The sequence below is a fragment of the Condylura cristata genome, unplaced genomic scaffold (assembly GCF_000260355.1).
Source record: "Condylura cristata isolate star-nosed mole 26May11 unplaced genomic scaffold, ConCri1.0 scaffold00003, whole genome shotgun sequence".
In the NCBI taxonomy this organism is placed as follows: domain Eukaryota; kingdom Metazoa; phylum Chordata; class Mammalia; order Eulipotyphla; family Talpidae; genus Condylura; species Condylura cristata.
The window spans coordinates 37,023,748-37,049,972 of NW_004567104.1; the positions used below are offsets into that span (position 1 = coordinate 37,023,748).

General features: G+C 35.3%; 1 protein-coding gene across 1 annotated transcript in view; it reads left to right on the forward strand.

The window, feature by feature from the left end:
• Window positions 1-2,332: 2,332 nt before the first annotated feature.
• Window positions 2,333-26,225, forward strand: part of LSAMP (limbic system-associated membrane protein) — a 699,268-nt gene continuing 675,375 nt past the window's right edge. The window contains exon 1 of the mRNA XM_012731264.1: window positions 2,333-2,370. Coding sequence (XP_012586718.1) covers window positions 2,340-2,370 — 31 coding nt within the window. The 5' untranslated portion in view covers window positions 2,333-2,339. The remainder of the gene's footprint in view (window positions 2,371-26,225) is intronic.

A 26,225-nucleotide genomic window follows, 5' to 3' on the forward strand; every position in this document is an offset into this window, starting at 1 on the left:
GTTAATATGACACACACATCATACTTCTACTTTTCTCTATTATTTCAGGAAGCCACCTATAAATAAATCATATTTTTCTATACTTTGTCAATGAATATTGTGAAATCCAAGTTACATGCTTAAAATGAGGGTACATTATGACTATTCTAACTCACTGTAATGAGGTCGATCCATAGTGACATGACTTCGCATGGAAATTATATATACTTTTCCAATTGCTGGTCAATATACTTACTTCCTCAAATAAAATACATACCACCCCTTGGATTTTTAAATATTACCTTTTAAAGCTTGGTTCTTTTTTGAAAAGTAGCAATTATTTTTTTTAGGCTGGTTGTAAATTTAAGTAAGTGAACATCAAACTTATTGGCATTTATCTTTAAAAAAATTGGCATAATATAATTTGCATGTTATATAAAACACTTCAAATAATCTGAACTTACTTGCATTTCCAAGTATGTATACTACTGACAAATAGATATATTACTTGAAATAGACCTGAAGATAAAAGATAATTAAACTAGAATCTCCTAACCCAGGGGCCAGATTTTGGATCTCAGAGATTTTTTTTTTTTTTGAGTTTTCAGATTTGTAAAATAAATATCTGATCACCACATGGATACTGTTATTCCCAAATTATTATGCAATTTGATAAGGAAACTGGCTAAGTTATTGTCCATAGAATTAGCCTCACATCCTCTCCTGTTAGTAAGATTCTTGAAGGCAAAAGCCCATGCCCTAGGCCTGCTGCATCTGGCATAATGATTGCCATGGAATAGACATCCAGGAAGGACTAGTAAATTAAAGAATAGGTCCCTCCCTGGTGGCGCAGCGGGTGAAAGCACAGCACTGAGAGGCTAAAGCCACTTCCGCATGAGTTCGATCCCCGCCTGCCCCGGAGGTGACCCACATGGCGAGGCAGACCTCTCCTGACCCGCCCACTGCTCCCCTCAGTATTGTACTTTGTCTATCTGCCTGTTCTGCTCCCCACTCTGTCTCTGCTGAATCCTTTTACTGCCCCTGTACCTCTAGTCTGTACCCCAGTTCTGTATGGATAAATAAATATTAAAAAAAAAAAAAGAGAGAGAGAGGAGAGAGAGAGAGAGAGAGAGAGAGAGAATAAAAGCTCCTTGGCTTTGGAGTCATACAGACCTAACATCAGAAATAGGTTATTCCATGTGTGATACAGGTGACCTTATGCAAGTTATATAAACTCACTGTGCATTGGTTGTAGCATAATATAAGAGGGAGAGGGAGAACAAGAGTACTGTACTGTTTAGGGTAATTTTGAACTTTAAATGAAAAAAAATTCCATTAAATGAGCTGGCATATTTTCAGGACTTAATGCATTCAACTTCTTTCTCCCCTCTCCAACCTCTACATTAGTATGGTAGGAATTGAATTTCAAATCTAAGAAAGAGAAATTTGCTAATACCCTACAGGTTCTCCAATCTTTCCAGCAAATACTTTTTTTTTTTTTCTTTTGATGTAATGGTATAAAGAAAATCTGCTCTGAATCAGGAAAAGTGAGTAGGCAGACAAGAAAGAGGAAAGAAGGATGGGGGGAGATTTTGACTCGGTCTATGGAAATTCAATACGTTGTATGAATTGCTTTAATTCCAATGCTAAGCTCTGAAGATGTCAGGCAAAGCTGTGAAGCAAATGACATGTGTCCTATCATTGTTTTGTTTCTTCATGGTTGAATCTTGACAGTGGTTGGTGGAAGTTGCTTTGGACATAACTGGTTGGGTCTTTCCAGAATTGAAAACTTTAAAAGGGCAAACATTCCCATTCAAGATGAAATTAGCACTGGTCACTTTTTCTTATCATTACAGCAATCTATAGAGACATTGCACCATAGTGTTTGAGGTACAGAAAAAAAAAAATCTCTGAATATATCAACTAAACATTTTGGAAAATATATTCTTTAAACAATTTTTTGGTAATATAGAGAAAAATGTATTGTATGTTATTACATACTTTGCTCTCCTTTTTAAAAAAAAGAAATACAAAGGTTTCTGTGTCAACAAACATAGCTATGCCCATTCATTTTTAATGACTGCAGAGGAATATGTTTCTTGTTAATACCATTTTTGTGTAACCAATTCCTTACAATGAGCATTTTGATACTTTCAAATTTTATATTCTGATAAACAGTTCTTGTGGACTTTCTTAAATATACAACTTTGATAGTAATAGGATTGTATGCTGATATATAGTTTTGGATTATTTCTTAGTTGAAATTGCTGGACTAAGAAAGTATATATTCAGTCTTGTGATTCATTTTGTCATATTGTCCAAAGTTTGAGTCATTTTTCCTTTCCCCAGGGGGATGCTTAATGGATCCAGGCAGTGACATATATACGCCAGGTAATAACCAAATACCCTTTGGTGTTTGTATAATGTTTCACATTCATTGAATCATTTGGTCCTATGTAACTGTTCTGTCAGGTAGACAGGGCAGCTAGAGTAATGTTGAGTTAACAAGGAAGCTGGTACATGCCTTTCCTTGGAGGTCCAACAAGTGCTGCTTGCAGTTTGTCTTTCATTGTCATCTTTTCATGGAGGTGGGATGATATCTTAGAGTATTTATAGCTAGACTTATTATTAAAAATTCTGTGATCTCTGCAAAAAGACTATAGCAGGTGCCAGTTGGACTTTCATTTGCATGTCATTTGCATCTAGTTCATTGTATGTCATCGTGTACAGAAATCCTCTTAGTCCTTATTAGGAAAAAAATCACTATTTTTGAGCAAATGTATCAAACTTGCAAGGGCAGTTCTGGTAAGATATTTCAGACTGGGAAAAGGGAGTTGGACCACACATTGCCACTTTACCTCTGAGAGTCATCTTCACCTGGATTTTTTTTGCTACCTTACAAACATGCCCATGAGACTTGATTTCTCTTTTAATACCCTAGCCATAGCCTGAATAAATAACTCTTTGCTTAATCCTCATGCATAGCTAAGACAAATTTGGAATATTAAAGCAACACATTATTAAAGGAAAGTCAGCAGAGAATGTTGGCAACATTTGAGAACCCAGTAGATATCATGGGTTCAATGGCGTCCATACATGAACCACATATAATCTTAAAGTCACTGCTGGGGCTAATATGATTTGAAAAACTATATTTTACTCTCTTGGGGTATTGCTGGTTTCTTTAAAAAGTGTTTTCTCGAGTTTTTTCTTCATCTTAGTACACAGCTCCACATACTACATCCCTATGAACCTGGACTCTTTTAACTATAAATCAATAGAGGTCAACACATGTAATTAACTGAATTCAAGCTTTCTCCCCAATAATTAATGGTTCTTTTACAGATCTCACTTATTAATCAATGTCCTGGTCCTACACAGACATCAAAATAATAGTTATCTGTATGTACATGACCCATAAGAACCTTAAAACATAACATAAAACAAAAATTTAAACCTATACAGAGTTTAGCTGGGGAAGACCTTACATCCCTACACTTGTTTTCTGTTTTCCTTAACCCTTTTCTAATACTTGATATTTTGACTATTTTGTTCATTGAAATAATTTAAACATTTATGTTATTTTGTGCTCTAAAAGATTCTATGACCTGAAAAACTCTGAGTATCTTCAACAGTTGCTAGGAGACACTAGATAAACACCGATAAATCAATAAACCTGCGGTGTCATGTTCCCTGGAAGAAGAGGAATAGTGTGTGGCCTTGTGTAATAGAGAATATATTGCAGAGAACTGAGCAAACTGCCCAGAGACAAGATCTCCTAGTTCTTAGCAGAGGATGAAAGAGAGCAGAATACACAAAGATGGTTTTTTATGAAGAACTCCTAGGTGACATAGAAAAGACCGATTTAATGCAAAACTTAAGATGAGATTTGATATTTTTAAAAAATTACTTCGTGCAAAGCTATGTAAAGGTTTCACAAGGAGATGAGTGAGAACTTTGGTTTAGAATAACTTAGCAAGATGCTTGCAGTCCAAACTTGGGCACAGTGAAGGAAGGAATGCTTGTTTCCTTGGTTATTAGTAGAGCAGCTGTCCCCATTTTCCCTATTTTTAAGACCAGTGGAATTTTGCTCATTTCTACCCTTCCAAAAAAAGCAGGTGTTCACTGGCGCTTTGAGTGTGGGTTCCATTCTAGAGTCCGCAGTTGTACGTAAACTAGGACTTATACCTTTCAGTGTGTGATTTGAGGAACAATAAAAGGAGCTACTATTGCTCATTTTTATTGCTTGTTCATTCTACTTATGCCTAAATTTTATCAGTTATAGATTTCTTCCTTGCCTAATAAAAAGCAATGGCAAGTTGAGTATTATATATAAGAAGGAAAGGGAGAAAGAAAAGAAGGAAGAGAGGGAAGAAGGGGGGAGGAAAAGAATAGTAATTCTTCAGTCTTATCAGTCATACCTTAAAGGAAGAAGTTGCTATATTCTGAGCCCAGGCCTCAGCAAAATTGATATTTGGAGGAATATTTTGAGACCCTGCGAGGATAAGATTATGTACTTTAACAATTTTGCTAGAGGTCAATCAGGCCAGACCTCTAAGGAGCATATAAACTCTGAGAGGCAAAAAAAAAAAAGAAAGAAAAAAATTAAATATCCAATTTTGGAGGCCAATTTGGTCTGTTCACTTATTCGAGTACTGAATTAGTGCTCTGAAGCTCTGGTCTCTATAGGCACACCCCACCTCAATGAGCCTACTTACTAATGTTTTTAAAACTCTGTGAGTCTTCAGCAGTTTAGGCTCTTTCATTTTTAGTTTAAATACTTGGATAGCATTTTCCCAAACATATACCATAGGAATCCCCTTTTCCATAAACATAAGAATAAGCAGTGTTGTTCATAATCATCTCCAGAGGGTGAGTTGCTTTGTCTTTCATATACTTTTCTTTTTTTTTTTCCACCCCCCCCCCCCACCACCACCACTTCCCTTCTGATAACCACTACTTAGTCTTAAAGCCCAAAGGTTTATTTTTGTTTTATTCAATGTCATTCATAACTGCTTGCCTGGGTCTGCTGACTCCCATTGACCTCAGTCCCAGAAAATCTCCATAACGCTCTCCAAGGTCAGGTAGCAGGGAATAGTGTTAAGTGTTGTAGTCACAGGAGTTAGCTGGATTTTAGCTGTGACAATGTGCTAACATTTTAAGTTTGGCAGGTTGTTTTCCCTCTCTGGGACTGAGTTGCTATGCTTGCCCAAGGAGGAGTCAGTCCTTCTTATCAGTAGTTTACTAAGAGCCCTACTGTGCATCAGGCAGTGAATCCAGATAATCCTCCACTGCCTTTCTTATCTATGCTCCTCAGGCTTTGTTTTTCAGCCCAGGGCAGGGCTCATCACTGACTGATCATGCTGTGGTCTGAATCCAGCCAAAAGATTCTTTCTTTCCCAATGAGCCTTAGAGGCGTTGTATCCCACACTCTCAGAGACTGGAATTTCTCTCTTGAACTTCCAGTCATCAGTGACCATCACTACTGCGCCCCTACCCCTAGCTCCTGCTCACCAGCTACTCTTATGAGCTCTTATCTTGCTGTAATTTTTCTGCTAGAGGCACATTAGTCACTGGCACAGAATTTTTGAGTTTTGCACTCTGCTTTCCCTACTCCGTGGTCTGTCTTAAGTCCTGAATAGCCACCTTTCCAATAATCCACCCTGCCTCTCTCCCATGCCACAAATAGACTCCAGTGGATATATTTGGTGCTGACTTTGCCTCACACAATGATTGTGCCACATTCTAATCCCAGATCTGTTGGAATTATGATTAAATACACCAACCAAAAAAATAGAAATTGCTTATGACAAATCTTCAGGCAAATACAGCATACTTGATTGGGTTTGTTTTTGCTGCTTAGCTAAGTAGAAATGCCAAACAGCAAACACTCTTTATTCAAGCCAGTAACAATCCAAAAGGGAAGTAAGTACCATGTTTCTGTTGTCTCATCATCCCCTCTTCTCTGTTTTCCTTTATTTTTGATTCTGTGTCAAATAGCTGTCTGTGCATTGCCTTTTGCCTCCCAAGCATTGACTGTCTTTGGAGCTTTGGTTTTAGAAACATACACACATATATATGCAATTAAATGCAGGCTTTGACTTTTCGCCTGGGAAACTGGAAGGATAAGGTGAGCTAAGCTTTTAATTACAAGTACCCATTTGGGGAGGCAGGGAGTTTGAGCTTCGACAGCTACTGCTGCTCAGCCTAATCCCATCTTTCAGGGAAGAAAAAGAAAAAGCCTACATGTATGTATCTACAAAAATGTTGACTTAATATATTCAACTTTTTTTTTTGTATTTGCTAAAGTAAACAGTGCTTGAAAACCACAGGGTGGGGGGAAACATGTTGTTGTTAAAGGCTTAATGTACCTATGATTCTTTGATTCCTCTCAGGTTACTGTATTATTCTATTTCTGTTTTATTTAAAATTGTCTCTTGATATACAGAAAAGCTAGTGTTTTGTACTTTTAAAACTGCTTTCATCCAGAATCCCAAATCTCTTCACAAATACTAATTACTGTGATCTAATGTCACTGGAAATTGTTAAATATGCTCCAAAGAGGTTAAACACTTTAAATCCCGATTTACAAATTAAAAACTAGAATGTGGAAAAGCTAAGCTGCATTTGGGGATTTAAATAGGGTTTTGGTTGAAACAACTGGAAATGACAGCTGTCAACCCAGTCCCCTAGTCCTTGAACTCATTTGCTGTCCTACACTTCTTGAATTATTATACATGTAGGGAGACAGGTTGCCATTGTGAATTGAGACACTGAAGATCTCTTCTCCTCCAAATAATACATAACACCTAAAAATATCATTGTAGCATAATGGCACTTTTCCAGGTCAAACTTTAAATATTTCTTTTTCATGGAAGTCATTCTTTAAAACTAAGAATTACAATCAGTGAAATTATTCTTTCCTTTTCGGCAGCTCCTAGCTACCAACAAGATTCAATTTTGTAAGTCTAAAAAAAGGTAAGATACATATACACACTTGTATGTATAAGAATGTCCATGTACATACATATATGTCATATATGATATATGTACACATGTAATAATATATCCATGTATGCATACAATAAAAAAAGCAAAAATCATTCCATTTAAGGTCTTAATGTAAGGGGCTAGTAGATGAGAATCTCTTGTGTGGTATATAGCCACGTGTCAATATATTTCCAGCACTGCCTTTGTTTTCCCAATTTTTTGTCCATATTTAGAATTTTGACAAAGCAGGAGTTAATATCTGTACACATGACATTGTAATAGTATAACAACCATTATTTTATCATTGTTGTATTTTTTATACCTTATGATATTTTCCTTTCCACATCTATTGAGCAGGTAGTAAGTGGTTCTGTGGGTAGATAGCAAGTAGGTACACAAAAACTAGAAAGTGTGTAAAGAATATTGCTGATTTTAGAATTGGTAATTGATAGCCAGAGCGCACTGATAGAAATGAAGTAAAAAGATATGAAATCGGGAGGTGTCAAAGTTGGTATTTGGAGAATAAGTGTAAGAATATGATATATGTTCTATTGTGCATAATTAGAACATTTAAATACTGCAGTGGATACAGTTTTTATTGTGATTGCCAAGAAACCTTGCAATACAACAAATAAGTGTTGCCTCCTCTCCTCCTGAGCTTTATCCTAGAGTATTGAATGCTCTGTGTCTGTAAGGGTTACACCTTCCTACCTCAATGTGAATCAAACATTTTTAGGTGTGTGTATGTGTGTGGTGGTTTGTTTTTTTGAAATTGGGTGACAGGTTGCAGACATATTGGTCAGAGAATGGCTTAGAGGTTAGCAAGATATTTTCTTGGCTGCTACAATATTTTCTCATAGTTGTCCAATAAGTGGAGTTAACTTCTTCCTTGTTTACAAACATTCATTATTAGAATTAACTGTGTTCATTTTTAAGTCCTCCCATTTATTCTTCTAGCATAAAGTGATGGCTGTAATATACTTTCTCTCTACCAATAATAGTTTTTCTCTAAATGTATTTCTGGTTAAAGAATGATCATGAACATTATGGTCTCAAATTCTATGCATGTAATTTCATCCTCTAAGTTAAATTGATTACTGTCCTAGACCAAAGTTAAGAAAACCCTAAAAAAAATTACTTTTATAATATTTTGTCACATGATTATTTTGCTATAAATCTCCTCTACCTCAGGTTTCCTGAGTTCTACCTGGTAACTGGAAAATATGGACATGGATTTTATGTAAGAACATGAGTTTAGACCCTCCCTGATGGTGCAGCAGGTTAAAGTACTGCACTGAGAAGCTAAAGCCACTTCTCATGAGTTTGATTCCTGCCTGCCCCGGAGGTGACCACATGGCGCGGCAGACCTCTCTTGACCTGCCCGCTGCTCCCCTCAGCAGTGTACTTTGTCAATCTGCCTGCTCTGCTCCCCACTGTCTCTGGTGAAGCCTCTCACCATCCCTCAGCCTCTGGCCTGTACCCTATTTCTGTATGTACAAATAAATAAATCTTAAAAAAAAAAACAAAAAACTTCTACTGTTTGTATAAAGACAGAGCAAATACATAATAGGTTTCAGCTCAAAATATATGCACTTTTTAAAAAAAAGAACATGAGTTTAAACTTTACATGGTTTATGTCTATATTTACATATCCATATATCTATATTCTTTTCAGTACTCTATGAGTTAAGATATAAAGATTCCCTGGCCCATAATGACTATATTTAATATGTCTTATCTGTTGTTGCTCTTGTAACTTGTTTTTAATTTGTCATTTTGCTATAGTTGTTGTAATGTATAGTAACCTTCGAGGGGAGCATGAACAATGATTGCAAGAAAATGTGCTTAATTAGCAACCCTTAGATTGGTCTGTCACATATCAACAAACATCCTAACTCTCCAACAGCCGCGCTAAATCCCATTTCAAAGACTGACATGATGGACAGCTCTATTTCAGATGATTTTTCTTGGACAGGGGCTTCAGACCATTCTGAATGTAGAAAAATATGTATGACCATCTAATGATCTTTGGAAAAGCAGTATATGGAGGGTAAATTTTAAGTTTTGTGTAGTTTTAACAAGAATCAGAGAGTGGACTACAATGAGACATCCCTATCATGCTCCCTGAGGGCTTCTCCTTTGACTTGATGAGGTTCAGAAAACCTTCAGAAGCAGGCCCTGGAGATTTTGAAACTACCACACAACTTCAGGTCTGCATGAGAGTAGACCCATATCTCAAGTTAACCACTTTTGTGACTGGTCTATAGAGAAATTTGAAATGACACCTGGTTTGGAACTAAGCTTTGAACCAGAATAAACTCTGAGTCATACTCCATAGCCCAGGTTTATTATCTATTATCACACATGAAAATAAGCTCTCTGTCTTGTCACTACCTATGCAGCATCTTCTATAATTTTCTCATTACAGTACTTCATCTGTCCAATGTCCAGTCTAGGTATTTTATCCAGTCTGCTACCATTATCATCTATCCTAAGAATGTGTTTTAGTAACAGTCAGATTACAATTCCAAATTCTTTAAATTCCCATAAATTTATGGTATTGGATGGTTATTTAGTTCATGGGTGTTTAATCAGTTTGATTCTGCTTCTTATCCCTTTTCTAACTTGCTGGTTGTTTGACCTTGGTCAGTTAGCCTCTGAGAGTCCTTCTTCCATTGTCTGAGTAATGCTGATTTAATCATCGCAATTCAAGGAGCTATTGTTAGGTCTAATAACATTCATGAGAAAAATGATTGGCTGTAGCTAGTAGTTGTTAGATAAAATGAGATATATATGCAAAGTATGCATATTCATATTTGGGCATGAATGAGTGCTGAACATATCTTAACTATCACTAATTATTCCTCCTTAGCTCTGTCTTCATTTTTCAGTCCCTTCTTCAATCTCTCCCTTTTTAGGCTCTTTGGGATAGAATAATAGAAAAGTGGACCTATGTACTCTAGCTGCTGGGTGTGTGAAGGAGTCAAGAGTAGAGAGAAGATGTGTATATGAAAAATTATTAAAATAATTCTGTGCAGGGAGAAATTGATTCTGACTAGGAAGAAAGATGTCAAAGAAGGCTTCACAAGGCAGGTGACATTAGAACTGACTCTAGAATAACACAACCCGATTACTTAATTATGATAGTTACTTAAATAAAGAATAAAGGAATAAGAGAAAGACAGACAATGTGACAACAAATATAGCTGAGCTGCATAACTTGTTAGGTAGTAAGAATGAGGTCAACATAAGAGTTCCTGTGCACTGAGATTGGATATAAGAGAAACATTTGTTCAGGACAATTGGGTTAAATATTCATTTCTGTTTCACTCTGATTCTGGAATATTTTTAAAGTAAGCCAGCAGAAAGCTAGCAGTTAAATTCTTATTTTTTATGGTTGTTTGAACATTTGTAAAATCTTTAATGCCATAGATTTTTTTTTCTCTCAGGAAGCACATTTTTTTTGAGCCAGGATGTTTTGCCTTCTTATTTTGGTGATACCCACTTCCACACCCTTCCACACAAACAAATCTAGCTTTTGTTGAAACATAAAGAAAAATGACAATGAAAGCATAAACATTCTTCTTTCCAAATATTAATCATTACTAACCAGAAGTTGTTTTGGGGTTATAAAAACATAAGGAAAAATCCCTTCCTCACAACACAACTACTTGTTGTGAAGATACACAGATAACATTTCAAAGAGCCAGAGCAGTTGGGAAAAGACTTAGAAGAAAGAGTATCAGGACTCTTTTCCGGGGAAATTGTGATGATGGACACTTGTCACCATATAAATCCCACTGCTCTTTTTGCATCAGTTTCAGCTTGCACTTCACTTTGAAAAATCACTCCTTATCTTTTCCTCTTGCAGAATTCACTTTATTCATCTGACTAGTTGCCTATTTACCTGACCTGTTACCCATCTTTATATTCTTTTATGCTCTCTTAAAGCCAGAAGAAATAATACTTTTGTATTTTTATATAAGCCGGCACTAGCATGCATGTCAATGGGATAAACAGGATGCTTCCTATGAGGCACAGCATAGAAAGGTACATGGAACCACTCTCCAAAATGAGTAGCATGCCATCTTATCACACCTAAACTTTTATTATTATTATTATTATTATTATTATTGCTAGAACATTTAGAACTTCTTTAGTCAATTGTGTCAAACTCCATCCTGTGTAAAATTTGTACTTGGATTTAGAATAAATATTGTAACCCAGACATTATACTAAGAAATGGATATTGCCCTTTTTTCTTTTTCACTGATATTTTCTTGCTCTATCCATGCTTCATCCTATGTGTATATGTAAATATTAAAGATATATACAATATTTATTCTTGCTATATGCTAAAAATGATTACTTTATTTGCAATCACTTACTAGTGACTAGATATGACTTTCCCATCCTCTTGGCCACATTCATCCCTAAATAGAAATTTGGCCTTTTTTTAGTAGGAAAAAAAATCTTTATAGTTTGCTTGAAGCTCAATGTTGGACATAAAATGAGGTCTTTGTGTTAGTTGAATGAATGTTAGTTCATAACTAGGATTATGGAACCTCGTCAAAGTTAAAGTATAGTACATTCACTACTCTTGATGTATACTACATAGCACTTTTCATTAAAAGATAATTCTGGCCCTCCCTGGTGGCGCAGCGGGTTAAAGCACAGCACTGAGAATCTAAAGCCGCTTTCGCATGGGTTCGATTCCCGCCTGCCCCGGAGGTGACCACATGGCGTGGCAGACCTCTCCTGCCCGCCCGCTGCTCCCCTCAACAGTGTACTTCGTCGATCTGCCTGTTCTGTTTCCCACTCTGTCTCTGGTGAAGCCTCTCGCCGCCCCTGAGCCTCTGGCCTGTACCCCAGTTCTGTATGCACAAATAAATAAATCTTTAAAAAAAAAAAAAAGATAATTCTGTGTCAATGAAAAAAACTGCAAGTTATTTTGACTAGTTCATTGATAAGTTTGCCAGTGCAGATAATGGAAGAAACCCACAAATTAAAACCAAAAGTAATTAAAACTCATTTGACCTTTTGGTTGACTTCCAAAATGGCTATAGAACAACTTTATGATTTTAAATACAACTACAACTACCATTGCTTGTATTGAATTCTCTTTTTAAAGAGAATTCCTTGGAGATGCACCCTGAGTTCTCTGCACTCCCTCACTGAGAAAGTTCATATTCTTTCATAAAGTTCTGCCACAAAAATGTTTCCTGTACTAGTTTGCCACAGACACCTATAAGACCACCTTTCAGTTATAAAATCATCCTCTGATCAAAATATTAAGAGGAATGCCCTAGCTTTCATTATCAGGACTTAACAGCTTAGCCAGGATTTATTCATCATAACCTGGAATTAACTTTATACCAAAGAAGACAGGAGACATACACTTTAGTGGGTTGACATGTGAAAAGATAGATGAAGAGTTCTGTTTTTAGGGACAAATGGATTGAGTGTGAGGCTTGAAGGTAGGTGTGGATGTGCAAACTCAGAGATGACTAATAGAGGGACACAGTGGGTTTAGTGCCCTGGAGACAAAGATGGCAGGCACATCGTGGTTCAATCAGAAAGAGGAGCTGTGAAGATACCCATTTAGTCGGGGCTGAACATAAACACTTTGCTACAGTGAGTTACACTTGTACTATACATATTAATAAGATAAATATGTTCTCACCTGAAACTGATAGGTTGTTGAAAATAAATCATAACTTCTAAGTAGTAATTTCTACTGATTTACTATTAAGACAGCATTCCTGAGTAAGTATGATTAGTATCCTACATGCCAGAAAATCTTTCTGTCTCTAAAAATATATGCAGCACATTTTAAAAAGAAAGAGGCAGTTAGAACAGGGCAGACTTCTGAGATCCTTGGTTTCTCTGCTAATATTTAATGTTTTCCTAAGTGGAATAAACTTTACAGTCTTTTCAACTCAAATGATTATATATATATATATATATATATATATATATCTTTTTATTGTAATAAATCTTAAGCTATGGTCATAAGAAAATTTTATTCTATTGTGAACTTTTTTGTCATAATCTAGTATTAAATGATAAATATTTGCTTAGCATATCATGTATACTTAAGGATTGACTAAACTATCAGATTTGTATTTTTATGGCTTAAATAGGTAAAAATTGAAGACCAGAGTACAATCAATTTATTTTATAGTATGAATTGTAGGATAACTCAGAGAAGAGCTCTAGTAAGCTTTTTCCTTTTTGACTGCAAATGATGACCCTTTGTAATGGTGTTATGATCATTACAGGTTGGACACTTGTGCTGTTAGGTTTACTTACCACATTCCATTTTACCCCCAAAGACTTCCTTACCTTTGTCAGTATCCTGAGTAAACACACCGCTTCATCGCAATCAAACCTTTGTTACCCTGACTTTTCCTGACTGCTCCTCTCTTCTCAACTGCCACCCTCCATTCAGTATTGTTTCTCCCTTCACATGTCTTCTCCATATGCTTATTTATCTCATCATTAAAATGTGGGGGGTTATACTCCATCTCCTTGAGTGTCAGATATCTAAATATTATTAGATATTTAGGATTTTTCCTGCCTAGGTGATTTTAAGATTCTACCATAGAGGCAGAATCAGTATGATATATATAGCTAAATGGTGAATGAATGAATAGGAGATAGAAAGATAGATAGATAGATAGATAGACAGACAGACAGACAGACAGACAGACAGACAGACAGACAGACAGACAGACAGACAGATAGATAGATAGATAGATAGATAGATAGATAGATAGATAGATAGATAGATAGATAGATAGATAGATGATAGAAGTTATATGCTATGGGACCTGGAAAATATGAAATCTGTATAAAACATACTGGCTTGACATTTCTTGTTTCAGGGAACAGTTCTGCTCTAAAAGCCCTTCAACCAGTTAAGACCACTCAAATCATTAATAATAATCTTTTTTTCTTAAATTTATTGTAGATATTAACAGCATCTAAAAAACAACTTATGGCAACACTTAGAGTAGTGTCTAACTGAATGACGAGCTGCTGTAGTTAAGCCAGTTGATACATAAAAATAATCATTGTTTCTTCTCTTTCATTTATTTATTTAAAAATTCATTTATATCAGTATGAATTTTTGAACATTTATTTAACATTTCGAGCCGTAATCAGAGAGCACACTATTTATTCCAGCTTAGACCTTTGGGAACTCCTTCAGCTGACTATGTCACTTTCAAATAATCCCACCTTATGTGTGTGCATGTTTTTAATATTTTCTGATTTTCATTTTCATTATTTTCAATTTATTTTATTACAGAATGCTCCAAACCCAAGCTCACCTTGTTATTTCCTTCCCCAGTCCTATGAGTAATAATTTATACTTTGGATCACGCCAGATACGGATATTACATATACTTGTTGAAATTGGTATAATGTGAGCTTTATCCTCCTTAACTCACAGAGTAAGAAAAATATATCTGTTAACCTACACACATACCACACACTACATATCAGTAGATTTCTGTTTCCCTCCAACTTTAGTCTATTACTTCACAGATCTTCATGGCCTCCTACCCTTTCTTATCTATATATTCACATTCTAGAAGAAAGCTGGCTTCTATCATCTACTGTGCACTTAATTTCAATTCTGTTATACATCTACAGAGATTTGATATTTGTTAATGTGTGCCCCGTGGAAAACAACTAAGATCATCTAGATATCACCTTTTCCTCCCTCCCTATTCAGTGAGATTATATCATATTTATCACACAGTTACATTGTTTTTTTTTTCATTTTCTGTATTCCATCAAAGATGCTTAACTCCTGATTTAATTTGAATACATTACAGTTTACTTTTTTTTCCTGTAAGTTTTAACAAATGTATACTGTTGTGTATCATCATTACAGTGTCGCACAGAATGGTGTAACAACCCTAGAGAAGAAAACCATGCTTCACCTTCTCACTTTTCCCCCAAAATCATGGGAAGTCACTTACAATTTTTGCTGTCTCTATAGTTTTGCCATGTCTAAAATGTTCTATAATTAAGATTGTGCAATATTTGGCTTTCTTACAAGCTTCTTTCACTTTTAAAAATGTACTTAAGAATTATCATGTCTTCTTATGACTTGTAGCTCATTTCTTTTTTGTTTTGGCTGAATAAGATTGCCATATATGACTTTAACACCATTGTTTTTATTATTATTATTATTATTATTATTATTATTATTCATTTATTGAAGCAACATCAGGTAGCTTCTAATTTTTGGCACAGTAATTTTTTGATGATTTTAAGAGTGGAACATAGCAAAACCCTCCTTAGTCTTAATGATTTAGAAAAGGGAAAGAACCCAACTTCTTTGATTTACTTCAACCTCAACTTCTCTGATGCCCCTTCCATCTATGCCAACCCCATGCCTGCTTACCTAGGAAATTAATTCCAGGCTTTTCAGTGAGGAAGGCAGATTTTGAATCAAAAAAGAAAACTTCATGGAATTATTGTACATAACCTGAAATTAATGATAAATCCAATAACAAAGAAGACTGTATTGTTCATGCTGTTGAACTGAAGAATGTATGGCTAGAACCTAGTAGACTTAAAAGGAAAACTAAATCACACATATAACCATCATGCATAAGTACAAAAATGCTACAACTATTATAACTGTATTCAGATACTGTAGTTAAGTTCTCTATCGATGGAATCTATGACCAGAACACTGATAGGCAGATAGGCTATAAAATATCTGAAGATGATAATTATACCTAAACATATTATCTCTAACAATTAGTTGATGGTTAATGCATTTGTGACACTATTTTTCCCCTTAATTCTTAAATCTTGGGGCACTTTAATACCTCTCCAGATTGGAATGCAACAGCCCTTATAAACTAGAAGCAGAATTTGTATTAGGGAACTGTCACTGAAGCAGGAAAGAAAACACACCATCCCCAGTGAAGCATGCCAATTCCAAGGCTGATTCACATTCCAAATTGAGTTGTTTTGCCTTTCTTAGCTTTCCTCTGAATCTGTTTCCAAGCTATAATCTGTAGACAACTGTTCGCCCACGTACCTGTGGTTAGGGCATTGTGAGACAGCTTTGCCTTTATTCCATATTAAATGTAAAAATTACTTTAATGCAGCACTGAAGTAAAAATGCTGTAGGCATTCCAGAAAGTAAAAGCCAGAATTTTCTAACTTAATGGTCCTGCATAAGAAAAATTGCAGCTTCATTGTGTCCTATGTACATTTGACATAAAGCTAAAAGATAAATAAGCCCCTTTCAACTTACTACTTATTATGAAGGATTAGAAAAATATATCAAGGACAAACTGGGGTCTTCTACTTTCCTCTGTTTTTCACTTGTGTATCTATTAGTGAAGGGAGTTCTTAAGTCACATTTCTGAAATGAGGGCAGAAGGAAGATAGAGAAGAGAAGGGTTCTCAAATAAATGACCTTTAAATATGTTTTTTAAGTCATATAAACTATCAAACCACTTTTCTGCTAATATGGCTTAATATTTGTCTTAAATGTAGATTTCATGTAGCCTATATTTACTTACCTATTTTAGCCATGGAATGTTGGTACATTCTGAAGAAGATAGATCAGATTTTATTACCTGTTTAGAGAAAATAGATTTATAGTTTCTAAGCACTAACGTGGAATATAATTCAATGCCAGATAAGTGATATAGACCAGTTATTCCCATGAAAAGACATTGGTGACATTGTACAGTAATGTAAAGAGATCTTCTGGAAGCATAGGTATAATACAGATACCATAGCAAGCAAGCGAGTGAGAGAGAGAGAGTTGTATAATCAGAGCATGTAAGAATGTATAACAATCAAAATATTGGTAGTTTTTGCTGTATAAAAATTCCCACCAAAATATATTGGTTTAAAATAATTTTACTTATTTAGTTTATGATTTTGTGGATTACTGGGTAGTTGTTCTAATTTAGGTTCTGCTGACTTCTACATGTCTGCCTTGCACATGTGGGTAGCTGATATGTCGGATGGTGACTGGCACTTCAGGACTCATTTATAGCCAGTGATTTCTCCACTGTGAGCCAGAGTACTCTTTCATCAGACTAACTTAGGTTCTAATGAGTGTCCACATATAGAAAGAGTGTGAAGTTCCTAAAGCAAAACTACTTTTTAAGAATGTACTTGAATCACACTTGCACTAGTTATAAGACAAAGTGGAGAAATAGATATCACCTTTTGATTGGAGGAACACAAATTCACATTACAAAGTGCTATTCATGTGAGGAAGGGGAAAGAAATCTATGACTTTTTTTTTTTAATATTAGAGGCAATGAGCCAAGGTGTCACTTCAGTAGCATAGATTAAATGTTGAAAAGAAGTGAAGACATATAGGTAGTACCCTTGAATGAACCACCATAGGGATTTTTGCCAAGAAAAAGGAGAAATGACTATTTTAACATTTTATGAATATTAATATAAAAGTCATGGATAGGATAGTTTGAAAGAGAGGGTGTCTATAGAAATGTTCAATGTGTGTGAAAGCAGCAAACAGTATCTGGCACCTAGCAGATGCTCATTAAATGATTCCTGTATCTTAATCCAAATACAGATGTGAAGTAATAAGGACATATCATGTGGTGGTGGTATGCCTGTGAAGAGTGTGCCAGATGTGAGTTGTAATTTTGAATGAATTATTAGCATGCCTTGATTACTTACTGATGATTGTGGGGGTTAGGGAAGCTAAGTAAAAGTATATAAAAAGACAGTATCAAGATTTTATTTCTTGGTGAGAGGATGACCGGTAATATACCAACTGATATAGGATGTAATGAAGAATTCACTGAGGTAAGGATTTGTCTGAACACATAAAATTTGTTTGAACAAACTAAATTTAGTGGATAAGCTCATATACCATTGATTGTGGTCAATAAAATTTAGGAAGATTGGTGTTAAACTTGAGAATGGATCAGGGATATGGGCATAAGTAGGTATTTTTGTCCAAAATGAGGTGATCACGAAATGTTTATTATAGTAAGTTGTCTGAGACAAAATATAGTGAGAGAAGTAGAGGGTGGAATCATGAATCTTAAAATATGATCAATAGAGTAATAGCAAGAACAAAAGACAGAAAGAAAGAAACCAGAAAAAAACTTTGTAAAAAATAACAGCGGAAATAGTGAAAGAGCAAAAGACTGAGTCATGAGGGTGTAGAAAAATGTCATATAATGTCAGAAATGTCAAAAGAAGAAAGGGTTTCAAAATAATTATCCTAAATTCTTATCAGAAATATTAGGGAAAAAAGCTAAATGTTGTTATTATTTTATAAGAAGAACAGTAAATAAAAAGTTTGGCATAGAATATCAATAACACAGGTGAATGATCTAGAAAGGTAACTGAGGATATACTTTGTTCCAAGATCACAGCCCTGGATTAAGGGAAGATCTAAGCACTAAATTACCTATGTTTCAGTTTATTAACCAGGCTCACCATTGCAACATTTTATGAAAAGCAATTAAGATATGAAGTTAAGAAAATTCTCTAATCTAAATGGCTACATGGTCAGAGTCAACATTTTCTTCATTTGTTTTTCTCATTTTCTGCTTTTAAAATGATAGCAAAATTTGTAATAGTCACATGTCAGAGATGTTGCAGATCGGGTTCCAAACTACCACAATAAATCTAATATTACAATTTAGCAAGAGACACAAAGCTTTCGGTTTTCCAGTGCATGCATAAAGTATGTTTATAATAGATCAAATAATGGCTAGCATTTTTTCTAATCACAGAGGGTCTTGTCTGGATTTTGATGATGACTGCTGATTGGTCAGCATGGTGGTTGCTGAATATTGGGGTGACTGGTAACTTTTAACATGAAAAACAATGAAATTTTCCACATTGACTTTTTCTTTCACACATACAAAATCGATCATAACATAAGATTCCATTTCATATTTTTACCCACAGTAGAACTTCAGGGTCAGTCCTCTCAAATCCTGCTACCACTTTATCAATTAAGATTATGTGATATTCTAAATCTTTTGTTGTCATTTTAACATTGTTCATTGCATTTTCACCAGGAACTGAGCCTATTTTAAAGAACACCTGTCTCCATTCATTCATAAGAAACTCCTTATCCATGCATTTTCATCACAATTAAATAATATCTCTAGGATCCATTTCTAATTTTAGTTAGCTTGCTATTGAGTTTCACTGTATCTACAGTTACTTCCTCCACTGGTCTTGAAAACCTTAGTCATCCACAATGGGTGGAGTCAACATCTTCCATGCTCTTTTTATTATACTGATATTTTGACTTCTTCCCATGAATCACAAATGTTCTTTATAGCACCTAGAATGGTGACTCTTTTCCAGAGGTTTTCAATTCAGAGAAACAATTATTTATGGCAACTGTCCTTTTCCAGAGTATATTCATCAGAGGAATGATAATTTATGGCAACTATAACACTACAAACTGTACTTCTTAAACAGGAAGACTAAAAGTTAAAATCACTCATTCATCCTTGGTCCAGAAAATGGATGCTGTGTTATCAGGCATGGAAACATTAATCTCTTGTATATCTCCACTGGAACTCTTAGGTGACTAGGTTTTTCAGTAAGCAGAGATATTTTGAAATAAATAGTTTTCTTTCTGAGCAGAAGGTCTCAACAGAGAGCTTAAAATATTCAGTAAACCATGTTGTAAACAGATGTGCTGTCATCAAGGCTTTGTTGTTCCATTTATAGAGCACAGGCAGAGTAGATTTAGCATATTTGTTAAGGATCCTAGGAATTTCAGAATGTAAATGAGCATTGGTTGCAACTGAAAGTCCTTCTAGCATTAGTCCCTAGCAAGAGCCTCAGCTAGTCCTTTGAAGCAATTGAAGTCAGGCATTGACTTCTCATTAGCTATGGATGTCCCAGATGACATCTTCCATAGATGGTTGCTTTGTCTATGTTGAAAATCTACTGTTTAATGTATCAACATCATTAACATAGATATATCTTGCTGCAGTTTCTATATCCCCACTTGCCTCTTCTTCTTGAACTTTTATATTGTAAAGGTGACTCCTTTCCTGAAGTCTTATGAACCAATCTGTATTAGCTTCAGACTTTTCTTCTGTAGCTTCCTTACCTCTCTCAGCCTTCAGAGAATTGAAGAGTTACAGATTAGACTTTGTCTTGAGGGAATGCTAAGTGTGGTATTCTGTTCAAATCACTAAAACTTCCAAGTAACCAATAGGCTGTTTGGCTTTATTGTCATTCCCAGTGAATATAGAGGCATAAGGATTGGGGAAAAGATAAAGATCTATAAGTTGCTCAGTGCACACACTTATCATTAAGTTTGCCATCTTATATGGGTACAGTTCATGTGTCCCCAAAAAATTACAAGAGTAATATCAAAGATTACTCGCCAGAGATCACAATAATAGATTGAAATATCGTGAGAATTAACAAAATGTCTCACAGATATAAGAAATAGGAACAAGATGTTTTTAAAATGTCATCAATAGACTATTTAATGCAGGATGGCTACAAAAGTTTTTGTACCAAACAGCATCTGTAAAATGTATTAAAGAAAAACATATTAAAACAAGGTACATTTCCTAAAACATAATGTTTCCTTAAAACATTTCCTAGTGTTGGGTATGTCTGAAGTTTGCTTAGCCACTTGTTGGTCAAAGTTACACCGTGGAAGCAGACAGATCTCTAAGGCTCAATGTTTGCATTGTGTTTATAAGGATCTCCTAGTGCTTTCCAACATTAATCATGTATGTGGCCATTTGTGATAGCTTAATTATAAGGGAATCAGATCTCAATGATTTACACTCTAATATGGAGAAAGATTAGGCAGAAAGTAAAAAAATCAGCTTTTGGAAAGCCCCCAAATATTTATTTCATGAAAAAAATCAAGCAAAAGATTCTGTGACTAGAGAGATTCTGAGAAGTTTTAATGTGGAGAAGGAGACATAAATAAGTTCTTTGGAAAATGAACTTATCTTGGTAGAAATAGATGATTGTCAGGAAAACTTGACCAAATATGGGAGTTTTTTTTTTTTTTTAAAGATTTTATTTTATTTGTGCATACAGAACTGGGATACAGGCCAGAGATGTGGAGGGTGAGAGAATTCACCAGAGACAGAGTGGAGTGCAGAACAGGCAGATCAATGAAATACACTGCTGAGGGGAGCAGCGGGCGGGTCAGGAGAGGTCTGCCACGCCATGTGGATCTCCTCCGGGGCAGACGGGAATCGAACTCATGAGGAAGCGGCTTTAGATTCTCAGTGTTGTGCTTTAACCCGCTACGCCACCAGAGAGGGCCCAAATATGGGAGCTTTGAATGCCAGATAATTTGACTTGAGTTTCTTCTTGAGGTTACACAGAAACCTGAGAAATCAGAATAGTTTCAGGAGAATTTGATGTAAAGAAAAGACATTAGGGTTTGCTTTCAGATACAGTGATAATCTTTATTTTATATATTAAAATTTATGTTTTAATATATATAATATATATTATATATATATATAACATATATATAACATATAATATATTATATATAACATATATAATATATATGTTTTAATATATATAAATAACATAAACTCACATGATCTGCTTAGAAATATTCTGAGATGAGATAAATCCATGTGACATGCCCTTTATATTTATAATTTATTTTTGTATTCTTGGGAACAATTTGTAAAGTGAGTACTTTTCACAAGAATCTTAATTCTGTATCCCTATAATGTAAGAAAATTTAAATAAATATATTGTATAAAACTTAACAGTTCTAAAAATGAGTTCACAATGATTAATGCTAAGTCTGTAGTCCTCGTATATTCTTATTCATATTCTACTTCAAATTAAGTGATGGACATTAAAAACATCTGAATTATGTTGACTTGTTTAATTTGAGTAGCAGAGTTGTCATTCCATTGATATGAACATATCAATAGCTAATCAGTTTAGATAGCAATCATTACTGAACATGTTAAGGGGAACTTAATTATTCGAGAGTAGTACCATGGAAGTGTGAAAAAGCATTAAGATATACCAGAATGTGTCAACAGGGAATGTCAGAAAGCGCAATGGACTATGAACCCATTAAACTTTTATATTTTTAAGCACTGAACTTAGACAAATCATCAAATCACAGTGATAACTTGCAAAATATGCAAATTAGTAATATTACACTTCCAAGCAAGCCAGGACACATTCTTGGCCTATTTGTACATTTGCTGTATTCAACATAACTTACCATCAGGGTGCTACTGTTGAGTACAGATCCCAGAGTCTTTCATTTTAAATTCTGGTGATGATCTAGGCAGGTGGTGAAAACTTCATTGTCTATTTAAGCAATTTCATCTCATTCTATCTATTTCCTTGCAATATTTTGTATGCCATAATCTAGTTTATTTTATGGGGCTAGATTGCCTGAAAAAAAAAAAAAAACAGGAATATCATGTAAATGTTTTTGTAAAGTTGCACAACTCTGTAATGCATTAGCATGGCTGGGAAAGATGGGGTCTGTGTTAGAAGCTAAACTGGGTCTCCTTGAACAATGGGGGGGAGAAAAAAGTGCCAATAGAAACATGAACTGAATGCAAGGAGAAATAAAGATATTTAAGAGTTCTGAAATCATTTTAGGATTGAGGCTTGCAAACAGATTGGCAATAGTAATTCAACACTTATTGAGTGATGTTTTTACAGCTGTCAGTTCCACCCATCTCTCACTCTGTCTCTGACACAGACACATGCACCAGACACAGGAGTATGCACACAGACACAGGCACTCACAGATATGCACATCTCTTTTCTTTCATGATTGGAGACAAGCAAATAAACATAATTGCTACCCTTATCTCTTCTCTACCCTTTCCCCAAATGCTTTTGCTGAGCTTTTATTAAAAACTTCATTCTAAAGTAAGCTCATCAGTTAGAAGGGAAAATTCCCTTGTGTTATTAAATGGGATCTTTTGTCTCTTATTTTGAACTACAGGTGAAATAGGAAATAAAGGAAACCTATTTTTTAAGTCATTTTTTCTCTGAAAGACTCTGAAGCTATTGACAACATTTGTATCTATAGGGCTTTTATTTTGTATCTTTTCTTTCCATAATTTCTATGAGTTATGCTATTTCTACATATTTTTACTTTAATTAAAATAGTGCTTGGAAAATGGGAGGAAGACTAAGGAAAAGAAGGTAAGAAATGTTCATTTAATCAGAAAATTGTAAAAGAAATAAATTAACTTGGCAGGTGAGAAATAAGCATGTAGTGATTAGGGAATCTAAAATGAAATAAAATATAAAGGGATTTAAATTTTGGCCAAAAGTTATAGCATAACTCTGGTTGATACAAGTTTTCAATGTTCAAGTCTCAGCCACTCTTATTTCCACTCAGACATTTCATACCCTCTTTTCCTTCTTTCCCTTCTATCCGTATTCCTGTAAAGAAAAGGACAAACTCTTGATAGGTATTGCTGGAAAGATTGTACCCCAACTGCAAAGCACTTCTTTTCCAAATAAGGATGGAGAGGCAGATGGGGGCCGGGGGTGGGGGTGGAGATTGCCAGCTTACAGTCAAAAAGTTAAGTTCCTCCAGCCGATGGAGGAACTCATTTTTTAAAAAAAGATTTATTTTATTTATGCTTACAGAACTGGGGTACAGGCCAGAGGTATGGTGGGTGAGATGATTCACCAGAGACAGAGTGGGGAGCAGAACAGGTAGATCCATTGAAATACACTGGTGAGGGGAGCAGCGGGTGGGTCAGGAGAAGTCTGCATGTCATTTGGGTCAGCTCCTTGGCCGGGAATTGAACTCATACTGCAGTGATTTTGGAGAGCCCATCATGTGGTGCTTTAACCCACTGCACCACCAGGGAGAGCCCTGTACATAATCATTTTTTGAGAAAAGATACAAAGGTGTCCACGTGCTCATCTGATCTAGAACTTGATAGTTTGGCTTATCATATTCCACCCTGGACTCTGAAATATTTCCAGGATTCAGACATAAAACAGTGTCATTGAAGGGATGAGGTCATATTAGTCAGTTCTACTAAACTATTTACACAGAAAAAATAAGAATAGTGAGAGTGCAACCACACAGATCTGGCAGTGCCAGTGTGTTGTCTTGATTTTTAGACTTCCTCAACAACACAAAAACAATGACTTTTTTTATGTTTTCAAAATGTTCTTTCTTTAAACATGCAGAATTATATCCACATGAATATTACTGTTGAAATATGTGATCAGGCAAGTGAAGAGACAAGAAAAGCATTCTTGCCAGTTCAAAGAAAATATGTTCTAGAGACTGAAGGATATTATGAGTAATATTACAAAAAATATTACTCATAAACAGACAAAGTGAAGAGAAGAGCTGAAGCAGCTGGATATTGAAAGCTGTTGATGAAAAAACTCTGAATTACCTATGCTAATTCTAATAAATCAGTTTCCCTAAAAAATCTTTCTTCCTTCTACTTCACCCTAATGATCTGATTCTTGTGTTTTGCCCATTTAATAAAATAAGCTTCCCATCTAATGGAAAAAAGTGGACTTTAAAATATCAGTCTTATTAGAGCTAGTACTGTCTCTTGGTCCAAAAGTAGAACATGAAATCTATAAAAACTCATTAAAATCCTAAACTTCTCAGGAACATCTGTAATGATGACGAGTAATCAATTGTGATTGCAATGTGTACTTCATGCTTTCATATTATTAACACAAGAATATATGTAGTGTTGTTTGGAGAGGTTGGAAATATTTCAAGATTGTTTTGATCTCAAGATTTCAAACTATATTATGGTTTCTATTACACAGTATAATTGAAATGGGTGATAATCTGGGAAGAAGGGGAGAAGTTGGCATTGTGACACTTTCCCTTTTTTTGTTGGACTTTTTTTTTGGACTTTTTTTTGTGGACTTCTTGGGTTTCAGCAGCCCAACACCCTCTTCCCCAAAGTGATACCCAAAGACACAGAACATAAGCTATCCCACTATCTGGTGTTAACACCCAGAGATAATACAACTAGCAAATGTTTCTGTCTGGGAAGCCTCTGAGGATCCCAATTACTCTGAATCAAGAGAGAAGTCAGTCAGGCTTGAAGTAAGGGGTTTGCATTTAAAATCAGCAGGGAGAGAAAAGTGTGAGGAACGGATGAAGTTTCTTGGCTTGTCAGAACTGCTAAAAACTATTATTGTCAAACTTACCACCTCCTTTCTGCCCCTCCTTCTCCTTTACAGTATCGATAGGAAATGCAATCAGATCTATTCTTCATCTTCCTGAAATAGCAGGAGGTTGCTTATTGACATTCTCTAAATTTCAATCCAAGCAGTTTCAGGATAGAATTCTAGAGATCCCCTACCTCTCTTCTCATTCAGAATTAAAACCCAGAGGTGCTTCTCAGGGAGAAGAAAGGAAGGAATGTCTACAGCTGTGTTTGCTGCCAAAGAATTTAATGAAAGATCGCAGGCACCACATCCTGTTTAATTGAGTTTCAGCTTGTTTCACACATGGGAGTGCAGTTGTCACAAGGGGATTATAAACTGACACATTGTCCTTCATAGCTCTGGCAGACATTGGAGTGGAGGGTGAGACGAGCATTATTCAGAGAGATTGTCTAGGCCTCCGTAGAAGGGGTCAGGTGGCAGGAGTCCTTGAGAGGCTGGGACTGGAGTTCTGCTTCCAGGATGCATTTGACAGTCAAACCAGCCAAAGGTTATGCATTATTTAGACACTGCCTCCCAGCGGTTGTTGCTGGAAAGTGTGGGGGATATTCTGAGGAATTAATTTCTTTTCTAACTTGTAAGACCAACTATTCATTTATATCATTGCATATTTTAGATATCGTTGATCAAGTATCTTTGTTATGATATGTTTTAATAGTTTTTTTAAATTTTAACTATTTTTAAAGTCAATAGTGTTAAATATATTCACATCGATATGCACAGATCTGTAAAATTTTGCATCTTATAAAAAAGGAAACTCTATACCCGGTAAACAGTAACTGTATTTCCCTCCCTCCAGCCCCTAGAAACCGCATTGTATTTTCTTTGTATACCTCATATGTTGAATCTTAGAGTCTTTGTCTATATATTTTTTTGTTTTTATTTAAACAGTTGGTTTGTAGTTAATATTAACTTAGCATTAATTCCTTTAAAAAATGATTCTGTTCTAGAAACTATATTATGGTCTGAGAAATAAGTTTCAATCCTCATGAACTTGCAATCTAGTGGAGGAAACTGGTATCTAAACTGTGACTACAGCGCAAACACCATAG